The sequence below is a fragment of the Cnephaeus nilssonii genome, assembly GCF_951640355.1.
Source record: "Cnephaeus nilssonii genome assembly, chromosome: 12".
NCBI lineage: Eukaryota > Metazoa > Chordata > Mammalia > Chiroptera > Vespertilionidae > Cnephaeus > Cnephaeus nilssonii.
The window spans coordinates 8,333,669-8,351,265 of record NC_137083.1 but is presented as its reverse complement, the minus strand read 5'-3'; the positions used below and the strand labels follow the sequence as shown (position 1 = coordinate 8,351,265).

General features: G+C 54.0%; 1 protein-coding gene across 2 annotated transcripts in view; it reads left to right on the top strand.

Moving 5' to 3' along the window:
- Positions 1-9,362: 9,362 nt before the first annotated feature.
- The window catches only part of MINDY4 (MINDY lysine 48 deubiquitinase 4), a 93,585-nt gene continuing 85,350 nt past the window's right edge, over positions 9,363-17,597 (top strand). For both annotated transcript variants that reach the window (XM_079786151.1, XM_079786152.1), the window contains exons 1-2: positions 9,363-9,492; positions 14,698-14,817. In XM_079786151.1, coding sequence (XP_079642277.1) covers positions 9,430-9,492; positions 14,698-14,817 — 183 coding nt within the window. In that variant the 5' untranslated portion in view covers positions 9,363-9,429. The remainder of the gene's footprint in view (positions 9,493-14,697; positions 14,818-17,597) is intronic.

Genomic DNA, 17,597 nt, shown 5'->3' with positions numbered 1-17,597 from the left:
GAGAGATCAGGTTATGGGCCCAAGGTCACAGAGCCAATAACTGGCGGACCCAGGAGTTGAACCCAAGCAGTCTGAGTCGTAAGCGCTGTGCTGGGGTGTCTGGCTGCAGAAAGGAACTCGGAAGCTCTGCAGGTCCTTACAAATACCCTCTGTTTCCCAGGATTAGCTGTGAAATGAGACTATTAGCTCTACCCCCGCTCAACCCTCCCACGGAATTTCAGAGCCCACCTGGGCACCAACCACCCACCCCTTTGGCCGTTCTTACCAGGAAGGAGGCTGCTGGTGAAGGGAGAGAGTTGGACTTTCACACAAAAGCTCTTTATTTCCCTTAAGAAAGATAGTGCTCTCAAACTGAGCCCTGGAGCCATTGCTTCGGATAATAGGAGGTATCTGTGCGGAGAAACGCCTGGGCCACGCAGGCTGCTAATGCTCCCGTTGGCAGGTGTATAGAATATTGACAAAGGAAATGCAAATGGTGCTGCATTTATTCGCGGGGCTGCTTGAGAAAAGGGAGGCTGGGTTTTGAACAGAGCATAAATACCATCGCAGCTGTCCTCACATGTTGATTCTGTGCAGGGTCCTCTATACTGTAGGGCGCACGTAGTAGGGGCGCAGATCGAAGCGGGACCGCCGGTCAGCATTGCATCTGCTGCGTTCTAGCTGCGTGACCCGGAAGCATGCCAGTGACTTGGGCTCTCTGGGTCACAGTTCCCTTTGCCAAGTGTTCTCTGTGAGGTTGTTTACACAAATATCATGCCGTGCAGATGCCCTTTCGCTTCACAGTATGTTTTAGAGACCTTTCAATGTCAGCATTGTTGTGCCGCGTGTCACGTATGTAGTCGATGTGTGTCATCTGTGCTGTGGCCTAAACGTGGCATAAAATACCATGGATGGTGGCGGCCCGCGTGTCACCGGCTCTTGCTCACGGAGATGTGCGCATTTCCATTCGCAGTTACTGACAAGGCCTCTGTGTGCAGCGCGGGCAAGTACTTCCCTGGGAGCGGACTCAGCAGTGGGCTTGCTGAACTGGAGGAAATGACCTTTTGTATTTTAATGAGGCTGCTGACCCCTCTGCAGATCACTGCCCTCCGGCCCCTGGAACCCAGGATGTCCTTCCTCCGTCTACAGCAGTTCCGTGGATCTTCACGTGGCCAATCTGGTGAGTCACAGCCTGGCTTTCATTTGCGCGTCCCGATTGCTCACCAGGCTGAGCGTATCGCCACAGACACCACTGAAGGAGGAGAGCGACGGCTCTGGGAAGCCGATCCTGGGCTGGTCCAGGAGCGATGCCCCCGGGACCCGCGTGGGTGGTGCAGGATGAGGAGGGCATCCGACACTGAGAACAGTAGCGTCACCCAGCCAACCAGACACAGGCCCGAACCCAAGGCCTCCTCAACTGCCCGTGGGTCCCTCTCACCGGGGGTCCCTCTCACCGAGTGTCCCTCACTCTCTGAACTGTCACTTTCTGAACTTGGGAGCTTGAGTGGCGAGGATTATAGCCTTTGGCTGCAGTTTATTTTAGTTGTCTATTGTTGCACAGCAAATTACCCCAAACGTAAAGGTTAGGACAACAGAGTCACTGATACGCTCATGCGCTGTGGTTTGGGGAAGGCTCAGTGGTGCAATCCTGAATTGTGTGATGAGGCTGGAGCATTCAAGAGGGCTTCTTCATTCACAGGCCTGGAGCCTGGGCTGGGCTGGTGGAACCAGCTGGGGCCTGTGTGTGTGTGTGTGTGTGTGTGTGTGTGTGTACGCGTGTGGACAGATATCTCTCTGGGGCCCCTCCAAACAGCATGGCTCAGCCCTGCCCCGGGGCTCCTGTGGGCATGTGGCTGCCCACGTAGGCAGAGTTGGGACCAGGAGCATCTAGGGGCTGCTTCTAGCCAAAGTAGGGGTCCCCCCTACTGGGAGAAGAATGGTGGGTTTGCGGAGAAGGAAGAGATATTGCCCTGACCTCACAGCCCAACTCATTGTCCCGCTCTCCCCTTCAAAGCCCTGCTCACATTTGGGCTCCTTGGAGAAGCCCGATGAGACGGCCAGAAGGGAAGGGAGCATTGCACGCACACTGTCGTGGGCTGAATGCTTCTGTCCCCCCAGCCACCCAATTAATATGTCCAAGTCCTCACCCCCATGTGCTGGAATTAGGAGATGGGCCTTTGGGAGGAGTGCTTGGATGAGGCCGTGAGGAGGAGCCTCCTCGTGGGATTTTCGTCGTGTGTATCTACTCCTATCACTGCCAGCGCTGTGATGCTTAGTGAGAGGCGCACACAGACTCCGCAGAGCGCACGGAGAGCCCCGGGAAGGTTCCTCCGTTTATTCCCAGTTGGCAATCTGCAGTGATCCTCGGAGCTTTTCCCGGGAAAGGCTTTCGTGGGCAGCTTGGAGCCCACACCATGGCCACGCAGCGGAAGTCCGCTGGGAAAGGCCACGTGCTTTCCACGGAAGCTCCTCATCTCAAGGCTCCCCCTCCCGGAGAAAGGGCCTGGCCAGGCACGCCGTGGGCAGACGCCTTGGCCACGTCACTCAGGCACTCCGCTCCCCCGGCAAGGCCCAGGATCGTCAGTGGCTCCCAACTGCCCGGAGACTAAGCCCAAACTCCTCCTCTGCTCCTGCAGGGGGGTCCGCCTGCAGGGGAGCGAACCTCTTGGCCGGGGGTGCAGCCTGTGCAAAAGCGTGGCCGTGTGACCTGGCGTGGCTGACTGAGCTTACTGAGTGAGGATGGGGAGCAAATCTTCCCAAGTCATCCGGGACTTCCTGTGTCTCCTGCCCTGGCCACGAACCTCCAGGAGCACCCCCTGCACTAGGAGAATGAAAATGCCCTCTTGGAGGGGCAGTGCCCTTCTGAGGTGCGGACCACTGGTGGGGACTGTAACCGGCGGGCCCAGGCCGGGTGGGGCTGGGTGCATGGAGGAGCGGGGAACAGGAATGGAGGGATGAGAAGGATCCGAGCAGGGCTGTGAGCCAGGGAAGGGGCTGTGCCTGGGTCCCATGTCCTGCCCATGGGGTGCTCCCACTCCCAGAACAGAGCCACAGCCTATCAGCTTCCCCAGGGCTGGGCACGAGGCCTTTCCTCTCCTCTCCACCCCACTCCTTCCTCCCCTTCAGCCTCCCCGCCCCCCACTACTGCTGACACTGGGTGTCAGAGAGGGCTCTGTGTGTAGGACAGCATGGCAAGCTGGCCAGAGCCCTGAGCCTTTGCCAGGATGATACGGGTGCCCTGGCTCTCAGCATGGTGAGACCACCCGCCTGGAGAGCCTGCAGATGGGTGGGGCATGTCCTCATGACAGGGAGGACTTGGCCTTCTGGGCCCTAAGAGTCCCCTCCCTGCCCCCTCCTCCCACCGCCGGCTTCCTTCATGTATGAGGTGTCCTGGCCTGGGGTAGCCAGCCACTGGGCCAGAGCCACTGCCACTGACTGGCCTGGGGCAGAGGCCACTGGGTCCTGTCAGCGGTGGGGCCTGGAGCCCCGCCTCTCCCAGGCCCTCCTGGAGTCAGGACTCCTGTCCCTGCTCACGGGGCGGCCTGGCCCTTCCCCCGGAGGGACAGGCTGCAGGGGCCACCCACTGGGACTCCCCCAGGGCTGGGCTCCTCCCCAGAAGCAGGGCTGGACTGGATTGCTGATATGTTTAGGTTGCCTAATGCAGTTCCACCTTGACTTTGCATAGCCTTGCGTTTGCTTTTCGAAGTCCTGTCACATCAACCCATCCAATGCAGCACCTCTCCCCGGGCCTGGCTCAGCCAAAGCCTTCTCGTCCCCAGATGTAAACGGTGTGTGTGTGGTGGGGGGGGGGAGGGGGGAGCTCGGGAGGCCACTCAGACCCGCCAGTGGGCAGCCCCCACCCCAACAGAAAGATGAATGGGGGCCTCGTGACCCCCATGGTCCCCCAATCCCCTCATCTGTGTGGACAGTGCAGAGGGAGACAGCCAGCGGGCATGTGCCTGGAGCGGCTTATTAGTCTAACCGGGCCCACAGGCATCTTGGAGGGAGCTGGCAGCTTAGCCAGCCTTCGAGTTGGAGTCATGCAAATTGCTGAATTTGGTTTTAATTTATTTGCAGATGAACATCCCTCCCCAGAGGTGGGAGGAGGGGGAGTGCACAATCCCGTTTTAATTATTTGGGGCATTATTGACAGCCCTCTGAGCTGTGCGCAGGCCTCGCTCGGGGCGACTGATCTCCAGTGAGTCCCCCTTCCTTCTCGACTGCTCTTCACAATTACATCACTAGACATGGGCAGGGCCCGGGCCCACGAGCCCCCGCCTCCGCCCCTGCTGCAGGGCCCCGCCCCTTGTCTTTGCAGCTCTCTGCCTCAGGCCTTGTGAACAGAGCTTTGGTGAGAGCCTCTGAGCCCCGTCCTAGGCACGGGTGGAGGTGGCCAATGCAGAGGCCTGAGGTCCCCCAGGAGCCTCTTCACACTCACCCCTCTCTGGGCCTTGAGGTCAGTCCAATCCTGTCACTCCTCCCCTCCAGTACCTGCAATGGCTCCCACCTCATGCAGAGAAAGAGCCCGGCCTCACAGCAGCCCACAAGGCTCTCCGTGCACGTGGACATGCGTGCACATGTGCACACACAGTTCTACATGAAGAACACACTCACCACTCACACAGATGCCTGCAGGCACACGTGTCCCCTGTGTGTGCACACACGGATCCTTGCATGAACAACACACACATCCAGCCACCCACATCCTGCATGCATGAATAGCTGCATGCACAGATGCCACGTGAATAGCTCTCTCTCTCTCTCTCTCTCTCTCTCTCTCTCTCACACACACACACACACACACACACACACACACACATACACACAGTCCCGGGAACTTGCCAGGCACTCTCCCAGCTCAGCGCCTGCACTCTGGCTGTGCCCTCTGCTCGATACCTGCTTGGCTCCCTCTCTGAACGCTTGCCTTAACTGGCACCTCATAGAGGCCCTTCCCACTGGCGTGCCCCACCAGGCAGCTGCCCCTCCAGCAGACATTGCCTTGCAGAAGGAGGGCCACCTGCCCTGGACCACTTCTCTGCCTCTCCCTTTCCACTGCTGGGGCAGCCCGCAGCCCCTGACGGACAGATGGACAGATAGGGGTACAGGCGTCAAGTGGGGGCTGACGCCTTTCTGCCATGCATGCCCCAGAGCTCGCTGGGGACCGGCCTGCAGCCAGGATCCCGCTGACGCCACATCCATTCCGCCTGCACTGCCCGCCTTCCTTCAGCTCACCACGTGCACGTACCCTGAGCCAGCTCTGCTCCGGGCGGGGTGGTAGGCTCACTTTTTAGAATTGCGAACCCCATTGGTCGCCTACATCCTTTCCATTTCCCGCTGGACTTCCTGCTTTATTGTTCCTAACTTATCATCTTCTAATATACCATTTTACTCATTTTTTTCCTCTCCCAACTTAGAAGGCAAAGTCCTACTTAAGAGACAGGGTTTTATCTGTTTTGTTCTCTCTGTTTACTGCCTGCACACAGTAGGTGCTCAGTAAACAGTGAGCGAATGATCACCCACATTTTATAGACCCAGCATCTGAACGCTCAGGTGTTGGAGCCAGGATTCAAACCCAGGTCTGTCTGTCTGCTGACGGAGTTATGCAGATCCATAAGCCGCCTTTCCGGCCCCCCCACCCTGGAGTAGGAGCACCCGCTTGGTCGGTGTGATGGCACAGCCAGCGTGGAACCCCACACTCTCCTGTACTGACGGTGTGGCCCTGGGCCTCAGCTCCCACATCCACACAATGGAGAGACTTTGAATCACTCGGCGATCATTGAGGAGCACCCAGCATGTGCCAGGCACTGTGCTAGGTGTTGGGGACAGACACAGTCTTGCCACCGAGGAGCATGTGGCCTCGTGGGAAAGCCTGATGTAGCACAGACGTTTCCAAATAATTAAATAATTACCCGAGTATTAAATACAGCTCCTCACAGCCTTGCCTGGCTTAGGGGAGATGTGAGCTCACCTCCGCATAGGGACCCCAGTGTGAGTTAAGCGCCTTCTCCCTTATAAACCTGCCCCCTGCAACAGCTTTGCTGCTGGGTGAGGCTTGGCACAACCTCAACGCCAAAAGGTGGCCAGAGCCGGGAGATTTGTTTCCTCTGGAGGCCTCGGGCACAGGCCCTCTCTCCACCTCTGCCCGCAGCTTTCTGCCCTGCACTGCCCTCTAGTGACCACGAGGAGACATTGCCATCTCACATAGTCCCGTCTCTGCAGCCAGGACCGGGAGACCCAGCTGATGTGGTAGGAGGCTGACTTGCCTGTTGCTGACCTGACATAAGACGCAGGGACCCCCAAGAGCACAGTGGAAGCAGTTAGGAAACACTGGGATTGAGCAGAAGGCTAGCAAACGGAGGCTGCCCTTTTCCCTGGGTGAGGGGTCCTGGCTCAAACCGCCCCTCACTGCCCTTTCCCGCACACCTTGTCGGAAGCTGATCAGAGCGGGAACAAGGGCTGGAGGAGAGAAAGAGTCCGGGCTGTAGCCAGGACGTGTAGGCAGGAGGTCTCGACTGGTTCAGGGAGCCCGCGTGGTGGCTGCAGGACATGGGGCAACATCCAGATGTGGAGGGACCTCATGCCGAGGGCCGAGGTTTCAACAGGGTGGAGGCACGGCGGCATTTGTCTGGGAGGCTGCTCGGTGGAGGATGGACCGGGGTCGGGACTTTGGGAATGGGCAGGCCAGTGAGGGGCCCACGCTACATTCAGAGAGCCTGAGGGCCTTCGTGTGGGCCAGGGGCTCCCCGGTGGAGAAAGGCTGACACCCCAGTGCCATGAGCCGGCTGGAGTGTGAGCTGACTGGCCGTGTGGGCAAGGAGGGTCTCAAGACCTAGAACCTCATAAAGGTTCTTCTAGGGTCATGACCCTAGGCCTTCCCAAAGGTCTGAGAGCCCGTGCGCTTGGCCATATGGACCAAGCAGCTGACTCCCGCCCCTGCTGGCCTGGATTAGCTGACCACTCTCTGAGGCTCCATGGTCAGCCCGGTCCATGGTAACCTGGCCTCACAGGGACCCTGGGGACCGCCTCAGAATCTCTGCTCCTCTACACTGATGACCGGATGGTAGAACCTCTCTTCCTTCCTTCCCTTCTCCTCCCTTCCTCTCTTCCTTCCCCTCCCCTCCCTCCCCTCCCTCCCCTCCTTCCTTTCTTCCTCCTCCTCCCCCTCCCTCCCCTCCTTCCTTTCTTCCTTCCTGCCTCCCTGCCTCCCTGCCAGTCGCATCTATCTATCTATCTATCTATCTATCTATCTATCTATCTATCTATCTACCTACCTACCTACCTACCTATCTATCATCTCTTTCCTTTCCCTCTCTCATCTATATCTACTATGACTACATTACATGTAGTGGCATGGACCCACCACCCAACCTGGTCCTTGGTGTAGTCACTAATATGAGTTTTATATTTCCCACTCCCTTGTTTTTAAACATACTTTTTATCACATAGTTTTAGTCACGTATGAACTTTGTAGCAGAGTAATTTGCTCTGTGTTATCTTACAGGATTTGCTTTTCATCAGTCAATGTGATAGCTGCAATGCAGGGAGGAGAGAGAAGATGCGTAGAGGTTATAACGTGATCTGTGGTGTTACAGTGATTTCCTCGGGAGCCTGAGGAGTGTGGTACACTTGCTTCCCAAGTGTGATTGCAAGGGGATTTTATTGTATTATTACTTAATTTTTAAAAAATTGACTTCAGAGAGGAAGGGGGAGGGGAGAGAGAGGGAGAGAGAGAGAGAGAGAGAGAGAGAGAGAGAGAAACATCAATGATGATAGAGAATTATTGATCGGCTGCTTCCTGCACGCCCCACACTAGGGATTGAGCCCACAACTCTGGCATGTGCCCTGACCAGTAATCAAACCGTGACCTCCTGGTTCATAGGTCGATGCTCAACCACCGAGCCAGGCCAGCCAGGCTGCAAGGGGATTTTAGACGAAAGCATAACTTTCCACTATAGTATGTGTTTTAATGTGTATTAGAGATTTAACAAGCACATCCAGAATGTGATTTTGTGAATATTACTGCCTGGAAGCACTTTCCTTTTAAAATAAACTTAAAAATATGTATGTCGGTTAAAAAATTCATAAGTGACAGTATAGGTGTTATGGGCTGAATTGTGTCCCTCCAAATCCACATGTTGAAGCCCTAAACTGCTATCTCAGAGAGTGGCTGTATATGGAGACAGAACCTTTAATGTAACCCATAAGTTAAAATGAGATCATTAGGGTGGGTCCGAATCCAATATGTCTGGTGTCCTTTAAACATTTTCCCCCTATTTTTATTGATTTCAGAGAGGAAGGGAGAGGGAGAGAAATATAGAAACATCAATGATGAGAGAGAATCATTAATTGGCTACCTCCTGCATGGCCCCTACGGGGGATTGAGCCCACAACTCCGGCATGTGCCCTGACCAGAAATCGAACCGTGACCTCCTGGTTCAAAGGTTGATGCTCACCCACTGAGCCACACTGGCCAGGCTGGTGTCCTTGTAAGAAGAAGAGATTAGGACACAGACAAGTACAGAGGGAAGACCATGTGAGGACATAGGGAGATGACCGCATTCTACACGCCTCAGAAGATTCCAGACTTGCTGACACCTTGATTTTGGACCCTCACCCTCTGGAATTGTGAGAAAGTACCGCTCTGTTGCCTGAGCCTCCCCTTCTGCTGTACCTATACAGCAGCACCAGCACACTCACCCACTAGGTGATGGGCAGGTGGGGTACCCCAAGTCACTGAGGTGGAGGGAGTTGGTACTGGGCAAAGGCGTGGGTTTGGCTGGAATCCAGCTTTGCCCGTTCCTAGCTGCGCGACCTACAGCAAAATCAAAAGCTCTTTGAATCTCAGTGTCTCCTTTTGAAGAAGGGAACCAGTAGCAAGCACCTGCCTGGAAGTTGGAGGATTAAAGATGCGATAATAATGTATGTCAAATGCTTGGTGCTCAATAACCAAGTCTCCTTAGGGGGAGAGCAGGCCCCAAGTGGGGGAGGGGCTTGTCCTTTCATTTCAGTGCTGAGTAGGCGGAGCCCTGGGCTTCTGTGCCCCTCGCAGTCCAGGCCAGCGAGGTCAGTGGGCCCCAGGTGACCCCAGGAGCCAGCGGTGGTGCTGCCGGTGACCCCCAGGGGCCACGTGGCTGGCTGCGGGTTTACTCCCCCAGGATCGAGGAGGCAGACATCCTCCCCATGTCTCGTCTTGGGAAATGCAGTGACTTGTTCCAGGCCACCCAGATGGACAGGGCAGGGACCCCAGCCCGGAGTGGGTGGCCGGCCCTGGCGCGGCGCGGCCCGGGGCTTCTGTCTGTGGGCGGGTTCGAAGGACGCCCCGCCCCCGACGGCTCCAGGAAGGGGCGGAGTTTCCCGGCGCCGCCGACTCGTCGCCACGGCAACGCGGCCTTACTGGCCAACCGACCCGGGCCTGGGGCTGCGCGGCGGGCCTCGTGGGCAGAGCCGGGCATGGACAGCCTCTTCGTGGAGGAGGTGGCCGCCTCCCTGGTCCGGGAGTTCCTCAGCAGAAAGGTACGTGGCGTCGCCCGCGCAGATCCGGCCGATCGCTGTGATTTGGGGCGCACAGGGGCTCCCCGGCAACCTCTGCCCCTGCTGCTGCCGGCCTCAGGGATGCCCGACACAGCGCCACGTTCCTGGCCGGAACGGGGTTCTGCACGTCCCGGGACCCCTTCTCGTCACCTCCCGCTCCAAGGGCCGGACCGCAGCCGCCGGGCCGGGCCGGTCCCCTCCGGGCTGAGGGTGGCCCAGGGGCGATGGCCCAGCGCCGGCCTCCCTGGCGAACCCAGCCCGAGGCCTCTTTCCCGCCTGGAAAAACTGCGCCCCCAAAAAGGGAGCCCCAGGAGCTCACAAAGTTCCCCCTCCAGTCACGTGCGTCCACAGTGAAGTTCTTGCTGTGGGTTTGTTTTTTAGTTCTGCTGCCTGGTCCCAGGAGAGGTTTTGGGGGGGCTGGGAGGTTGGGGAGGACCTTGGCTCTCCCCTGCCCCGTCCGTGGAGCTGAGGGCACCCCGGGAGAGAGGTGGCTGGGGTGCTGGCGGAGGAGAGCGCAGGGACAGCACCCATTACTCCTTCTACACAAAGTGACTGACCACCTGCCCGGGGTTTTGGGTCCCCGTGGTGTCCTGTTAGGCGGGTCGATGGACACTTGTCTGGGATTAAAACACACACACACACACACACACACACACACACACACACACACAAAAGAAGAAGAAACAATGTTTTTTAAAAAAGTATATTTTTACTGATCTCAGAGAGGAAGGGAGAGACAGAAGTGTCAGCGATAAGAGAGAATCATTGATGCGCCGCCCCTCACTGGGGATGGAGCCTGCAACCCGGGCATGTGCTCTGATGGGAATCGAACCCTGACCTCCTGGTTCATAGGTTGTCGCTCAACCGCTGAGCCCCGCCCCCGACTGGGCAATAAGCAGCGTTTTGAATGGAGGAAAGGGTAGGACTTTGGAGTCAGAGCAGTTCAAGTGTCCGCTACTAGCTACAGTGAGCTTGGGCACGCTGCTCACTGTCTCGGTTTTCTTTTCTTTCTATTTATTTATATTTTATTTTCTTACATGCAATAAACATTACTATTTCAAGGAAAATTATTTTAAGTGTAATAATGTTACATGCAATAAACATTAATATTTCGAGAAAAACGATTTTAAATATCATAATATTACCCAAACTGTACTAACATAGTATAATATCACACAAGTTGTAGGAAATATTAAAAATCTGCAAATAACAGGATTACTTCTGTTATATTCTAAAATGTCCCCCCCGCCCCGGCTCTATTTTTGTTCATCAGTTTAGGTTGTGCATTATATTCCACAAATGAGTGAGATCATGTGATGTTCATCTTTCTTCGACTGGCTTATTTCGCTTAGCATAACGCTCTCTAGATCCATCCATGCTGTTGCAAATGGTTAGAGTTCCTTTTTTACAGCAGCATAGTATTCCATTGTGTAGATGTACCACAGTTTTTTAATCCACTCATCTGCTGATGGGCACTTAGGTTGTTTCCAAATCTTAGCTATTGTAAATTGTGCTGCTGTGAATGTAGGGGTGCATAAATCCTTTCTGATTTCTTGGGATATATTCCTAGAAGTGGGATTACTGGCTCAAATGGGAGTTCCATTTTTAGTTTTTTGAGGAAACTCTATACTGTTCTCCACAGTGGCTGCACCAGTCTGCATTCCCACCAGCAGTGCACAAGGGTTCCTTTTTCTCTGCATCCTCACCAGCACTTGTCGTTTGTTGATTTGTTGATGATAGCTATTCTGACAGGTGTGAGATGGCACCTCATTGTCGTTTTGATTTGCATCTCTCGGATGATTAGTGACTTTGACCATATTTTCATATGTCTCTTGGCCGTCTATATGTCCTCTTTCAAAAAGTGTCTATTTAGGTCCTTTGCCCACTGCTGTCTCGATTTTCTTACCTATAAAATAGGAATAAGAAGACGTTCCCCTGGCAGATTTATAATGAGGGTTAATAATAATATATGGGCAGCTCCCAAGCACTGTGTGGTGCACATAGTAGGTATTCAACATTGTCTCCTCCCCATCTCTGATGTGCACCTGTTTTGAAAGTCTTTGTTTGCTTTTTAAACATGTATTTTTTAAATATATATATTTTTTTATTTCAGAGGAAGTAGAGGGAGAGAGAGAGATAGCAACATCAATGATGAGAGAGAATCATTGAACGGCTGCCTCCTGCACACCCCCTACTGGGGATCGAGCCTGCAAGCTGGGCATGTGCCCTTGACCAGAATCGAACCTGGGATTCTTTGGTCCGCAGGCCAGCCCTCTATCCACTGAGCCAAACCAGCTAGGGCTAAACATGTATTTTTATTAAAAAAAAAAAAACTTTTTTAAAGGCATGTGGCTTCATTGTACGTGCTCTGTTTTTATGGTTAATTGCCTTTCCATCGCCAAGTCCCGGCTGGACATTGGATATGTCAGTGACAGGCCCACGAGGCTCACCACTACCGTCATTTTTAAAAAGTCTGGCTAGCCCAATCAATGATTTTCTCTCTCCATTGATGTTTCTTTCTCTTTCTCCCTCTCCCTTCCTCTCTGAAATCAATAAAAATATTTAACAAGAAATAAAAGTCTGGCTATCAAGCAAAACTCTCAGAGTTTTCTTCATGCCTTTCCTTTCTTGAGTACCAGCGAATTCTCAAGTCCTCACCTGATGTCCAAGGCCCCCTTACCATCCCACTCTCAGTTCTAGACTCTTCCACATGCTCTGCCCTGGCCCACCCAAGTCCCATTTCCTCCAAGAGGTCTTCTCAGGTAACTCCCGTTGGAATGAGTGGCTCATCTTGTCTGGTTCCTTCACTGATGCTCAAGTTATAGTTTACACTTCTGTCTCTCTCACCTGCCAGATAGGTCCACACAGCCGACGCCTGAACTGGGTGGAACTTTGACAATCGTCTGGCTCACCCGGCCTCTCGCCCTCGCATTTTTTATCTGGGCACCTAAAGCCCTGGGAGGAGAAAGGAGGTGCCCACCACCCCGCAGCAAGTCATTGAGAGCTGGGGCTGCAGCCCAGGCTGACTGCTGTTCTCATCGTCTCCTGCCCCGGGCAGAGACCACGCACTCCCCACAGGGCTCGGCACAGGCAGGCGCCAGCAGCTGTAGCCACAGGAGTTCCTATCATGGTTCGAGGAACCTTCTAGGTGCTCGTTTGTTTTCTCAAATCTTATAACAGCCTGAAAGGCAGGTATAACCGCTCCCTTTCCTGCAAGACTATCATGAGAGTAGGAGGCGAAGACACTTGCCCAGGTGAGCAGTCAGATCCCATTAGAATGAAATCCCAGCGAAGGTCTCCCCAGGCCTACAAGGCTGTCTGTGACCTGGCTCCCCGCTCCCCCTGGGACCTCATTCCTCGACCCTGCATTGTACCCACTACTACTCACCAAGTGTGACCTCCTCTCAGGGGGAGTCATGACAGTGTCCTGGCGATGTCAGGATCCATTGCGGTGACTCCTGGTGGCCCCAGCCTCCCAGGTCCGTGGCCCCTCTCCTGTAGGGACAGCCCCATCCTACCTCTGCCGCTCTTTCCTGTGGCCCTACCCTAGGTTTGTCATTACCAGCACCGTGTCCTTTCCATAATCTCAGTTCCGTGTACCCCACCATTCTCATATCCAGTCCCCCTCCCCCTGGTAGTCTGACATAAACTGTTCTTCCCCCTCACATCTCCATTCCCGTTCCCGCCACCTGTCACAGGCCCTCACCCCATCGAATGTGAGCTCCGTGCGGGCCGGGGCTCTGACCTGTTCACTCCGCCTCCAGCAGCTGAGCTGGTTGGTGGACTAGTGGTTCGTTCCCTTCGTTTCATAGGCGGGAGACCGGAAGCTAGGAGTGAGCACGGGATGAGGCTCAATGAGTAGCTGACTCCCTGAAACTGTGTTCTTCATCTTTGTCTCCACATTAGCAGCAGCCACACTGTAAACGTATCCCTGGTGTACGGCCTGCTTCCTCATCAGAAGGCCAGCTCCATGGGCGGTGGGAACATGGTCTTTTCCTTCTGTATTTCCTGCATCGAGAACGGCCCGGCACATAGGAGGTGCCTGACACATGTTTGCTGCGTGAACGGAGATGAAGTGGCCGGTGGGACCGAGGACTGGCTGGCTCCCGAGGGTGTTCTTGTCCACCACCCGGTGGTTTCCAAATGCCGGCGCGCACGACGTCCTGGAGCTTGGGAAGTGCCGAGACTTGCTGATGCGATCGCTGGACCAGCTGTTGCCCAGCAGAGGAGGACCCCCCTCAGAGGTCTCCTCATCACCTTGATGGCGGCGAAGCCATGGTGAAGCCCAGGGGAGAGGCTGGAGCCTGCTCTCGGGCCTCCCTAACGCTCGGCATGGCCCGACGTTTGCCAGCTCACACCCCCTTTCTTTCTGTGCCCCTGCGAAGGCTTTCCTTTTGTTCTCTTTGGTTCGGGATGTGTTCCTGCCTCACTTCATGGCCACAGCAGCTCGTCCTGTTTCCCAGCCGCGGAGCCTCTGCAGAAGTCTGAGCACAGAGGCCAGGGGAGCAGTCGCGGCCTGTTTAGCACTGAGGTCTGGGTCCTTCCAGAGCGGGGGCTCCCCCTGGGCCAGGCTGAGCTGTTTGTGAGGCATCTCTGCCTCGTCCTCCACCGTTTGAGGGTCACCATGGCCTGGCGGGCGAGGTGGGCAGCCAAAGTGCTGTGGTTGTTTCTCAGCTGGGCCTTCTGGGAGTTCAAGTCTGGGCGATGGAACGTGGCTGGGCCTGGGTCCCAGCATCGCTGCTCACAGCCCCGCTAGGTGGCTGCACTATGTTACTTGGGGCGAATCAACGCTGGCTCCAGTATCGGAGAAAAGGAGGGAATGAATACTGGCCTTCAGTTTGTCTTTCCTTTTGTTTGCTTTTAAAGCTTCCTATTCTGTGGCTCCCAAACCAGGGCCAAACCCTGGGCTCCTGAGCCAGCCTCGGGGTGTCAGCTGACTTCCCCTTTCCTTTTCTGTAAAATGGTCCAGCAACGCCTGCCTCACTTGTAAGATTCAGAATAGTAATTGTGAAGAGAGGTCAAGTGTGAAGGTCATGCGAAAGTGAATTGTTCAGTCAGTGAGGAAGGCAGGATAAGCATCGTCATAATAAACACCAGCAGCCCGCTGTTTACACTGCGCGTCAGAGAACAGAGGGTTTTGATTTAACGTGGTAACTGATGCTTCCGATTCCCGACTCCTTCCCGCAGGGCCTGAAGAAGACGTGCGTGACCATGGACCAGGAACGCCCACGCTCCGATCTCAGCATAAACAGCAGAAACAACCTCCGCAAAGTTTTGCATCTTGAATTCCTCTACAAGGAGAACAAGGTACACGCTTGTAACGTGTGGCGTGATGTTCTGGAACTGAGTTTGGCACTGTCAAAGCAGGCATGGGCCTGCCAGGCCGCCAGAGGTGGGCAGCGGGAGGCGGGCACACCTGTGGTCAGGGAGAAACAGACCCAACCAAGTGCTGCCGAGTCCCAGCTGTGAGTCAGTTCCAGCCCCAGCCAGTACCACGGGGTACTGCACATGCCCAGCCATGAGGCTCCTTTGAACCCGAATCTGTAACAGTTCTTCCTGTGCTCCCTCCTCCCCCGAGGCTATTTTTAGTCAGCCTTTACTCAAGAACGTAGTATTCAGTTTTACTAAAAATTTCCATTCCCTGCCTGCCTGAGGTTTTCCTTCTTCAGATCTGAGTAATACCTTGCTCTTTAATTCCGGCAAAGGGAAGCTTGGGTTCAGCCCCCAGGGGCATTGGAGTTGAGAATGGGTGGGGGTGGGTGGAACTTCCCCAATCTCTGGCCTCCAGCTCCCCGACCCTCCCACCCCCATTACAAGCTCTCCTGGCACCTGTAGCTGTCCTTGCTGTGCTTGTCAAGGTTATGCGAGAGTGTGTGTGGCTGTTTAGTTAGTATCTGCCTCCACTACCGCCTTGAACGCAGCAGGAGGCCAGAGATGGCATCTGTTTTGTTCACTGTTGTATCCCCATACTTACCATGCTGCCTGATGACGTAGTAAAGAGTCACTATGCATTTCTGGGTTATATGACTGACTGACTGAATAAATGAATGAATGGGTGGATGGTGAATGAAGCTGCCATTCTGCCTTAATTGCTCTTTCTGTTATGAAGACAGGACCTTATAACTGGGTTTAAGAATGGTCTCTCCTGCAGATGTTGCCTGGGGGTAGGGCACCCATCACATTTGGAAAGAACCTAATGACCATGTAGGCTAGCATTTATCACAATTTTTGAAAAGGCTGTAAAATGACATCACCTGCAGAGGTTTTATGGAAAACAAAGGATGGGGGCAGTCCTGTGTGAAACAGAAATGAAAAGAGCCTGCCCTCTCGGCCTTCTGGGCAGCTTTTAACCACTGATGGGACAGAGACGTGAGCAGAGAAAAGCGGCTTGTCAAGGTCTCTCGGAATTCCCCCATAGGAGCAGGGCAAGAACCAGATCTTCCGCTTCCCAGTCCTGTCCAGTAATGGCTGTCAAGCGTCCTTTAACTGGAACCCTTTTCTCAAGTGAAATCTGAGCAATTGGGTTGGGATGGGTCTGGGGCACCCCCCAGCCCTCCGAGGCTGTTTCTGAGACACCCAGGGGAACCTCAGAGCCACCCTCGTGCACATACAGCACTGCCCAGGGAGGAACTGGGCCGGGCTTCCCTCCATAAAGTGAAGGAAATCCAAGCAAACCTATAAACCGCCAGAGATGGGGGGCAGGAGGCGGGCCACCCAGGGACTGCTCAGGCGGCCGAAGGTCTTGTGCTCCACTCGGAGGAGAAAGGGCGGGGCAGCCAGGGAGTCCTGGCAGAGGCCGAGGAAGGACATCGAATAGATGCCCCTCGTCCCCGGCCCTGGGGTGACACTTGGGCCCCTCCATGTCCTGCATGCAGTCAGCTGAACTCCTGCAGAAAGAAGATTAGTGACCCAGACCTCCAGACCCCTCATTGGCTGCATAAAGTAGGAGAGTGGACTGTGCATTTCAGAAAGATTTTTCCACACAGAGAGTGAGACAGTTAACCAGAAGATTCAATGAACCATTCCGGGGCAGGGGTTTTTCATGTAAATGCCTCTTTATCCAGTTTTCTAGCCATCTTTGCCATTCAAGTTATTTCTATCTCTTTACTATACTATAGTCTCCCTAAAGTACTTGAGATGTTTAAAGATACTTGAGATGTTTTCATTAGATCTTTTTTTTTTCTTTTTTTTTTATAAAATATATTTTATTGATTTTTTACTGAGAGGAAGGGAGAGGGACAGAGAGTTAGAAACATCGATCAGCTGCCTCCTGCACACCCCTGACTGGGGATGTGCCCGCAACCAAGGTACATGCCCTTGACCGGAATCGAACCTGGGACCCTTGAGTCCTCAGGCCGACGCTCTATCCACTGAGCCAAACCGGTCAGGGCAGTTTTCATTAGATCTTGATAAGTACCCTGATTATTTGATTTATGTAGTGGTCATTAGCTATTAAACAATTAATTGGAGCTTAAAATGCTTATTAATTATCTGTTGCGTAATGACATTGACATTCACACAAAGCCAGCAGGATTCCAGGGAAGCCCTGCAATTTAATGTTAATCCCAGTAGCTTGTCTTTCCCTATTAAGTATATGATAGATAAAAGTGCCTATATAGAATTGAGGCTTTGAGAAATGGTGTCTAGATTCATATAACGGCTGTGTTTCTTATGAGCAAAGTGATATGAAAAGCCATAAAGTATAATTTAGGTAACCAGGGCCCTAAATCTCCTGTATTGAAAGAAAAAACAACAAGGCTGAAATAAACTAAAATATATATCTCCCTCCTGACTCGCTTCCTTGTAAGTTTTATTTAGATTTAGATAAATATATTTTTGGGGTTTCATAAAAAAAAAAAAAAAAGCCATCCTCTGATTTTGACTGCCTGATCAACCTGTTGAATTTGGTCCTAGCCCATTTGGCTGTGGGTCTTGGTCCCAGAGTTCTGCTGTGTAGATCAGGGGAATAAGAAGGGGCGAGGACTGGATGTGCCCAAGGGTTCCCTCTGTGCCAGGCTCTCCGTCAGGTGCTTTATTGCTCTGATTGCAAAATGCCACGCCGAATGCCCCACATCTGGCTGCACTTC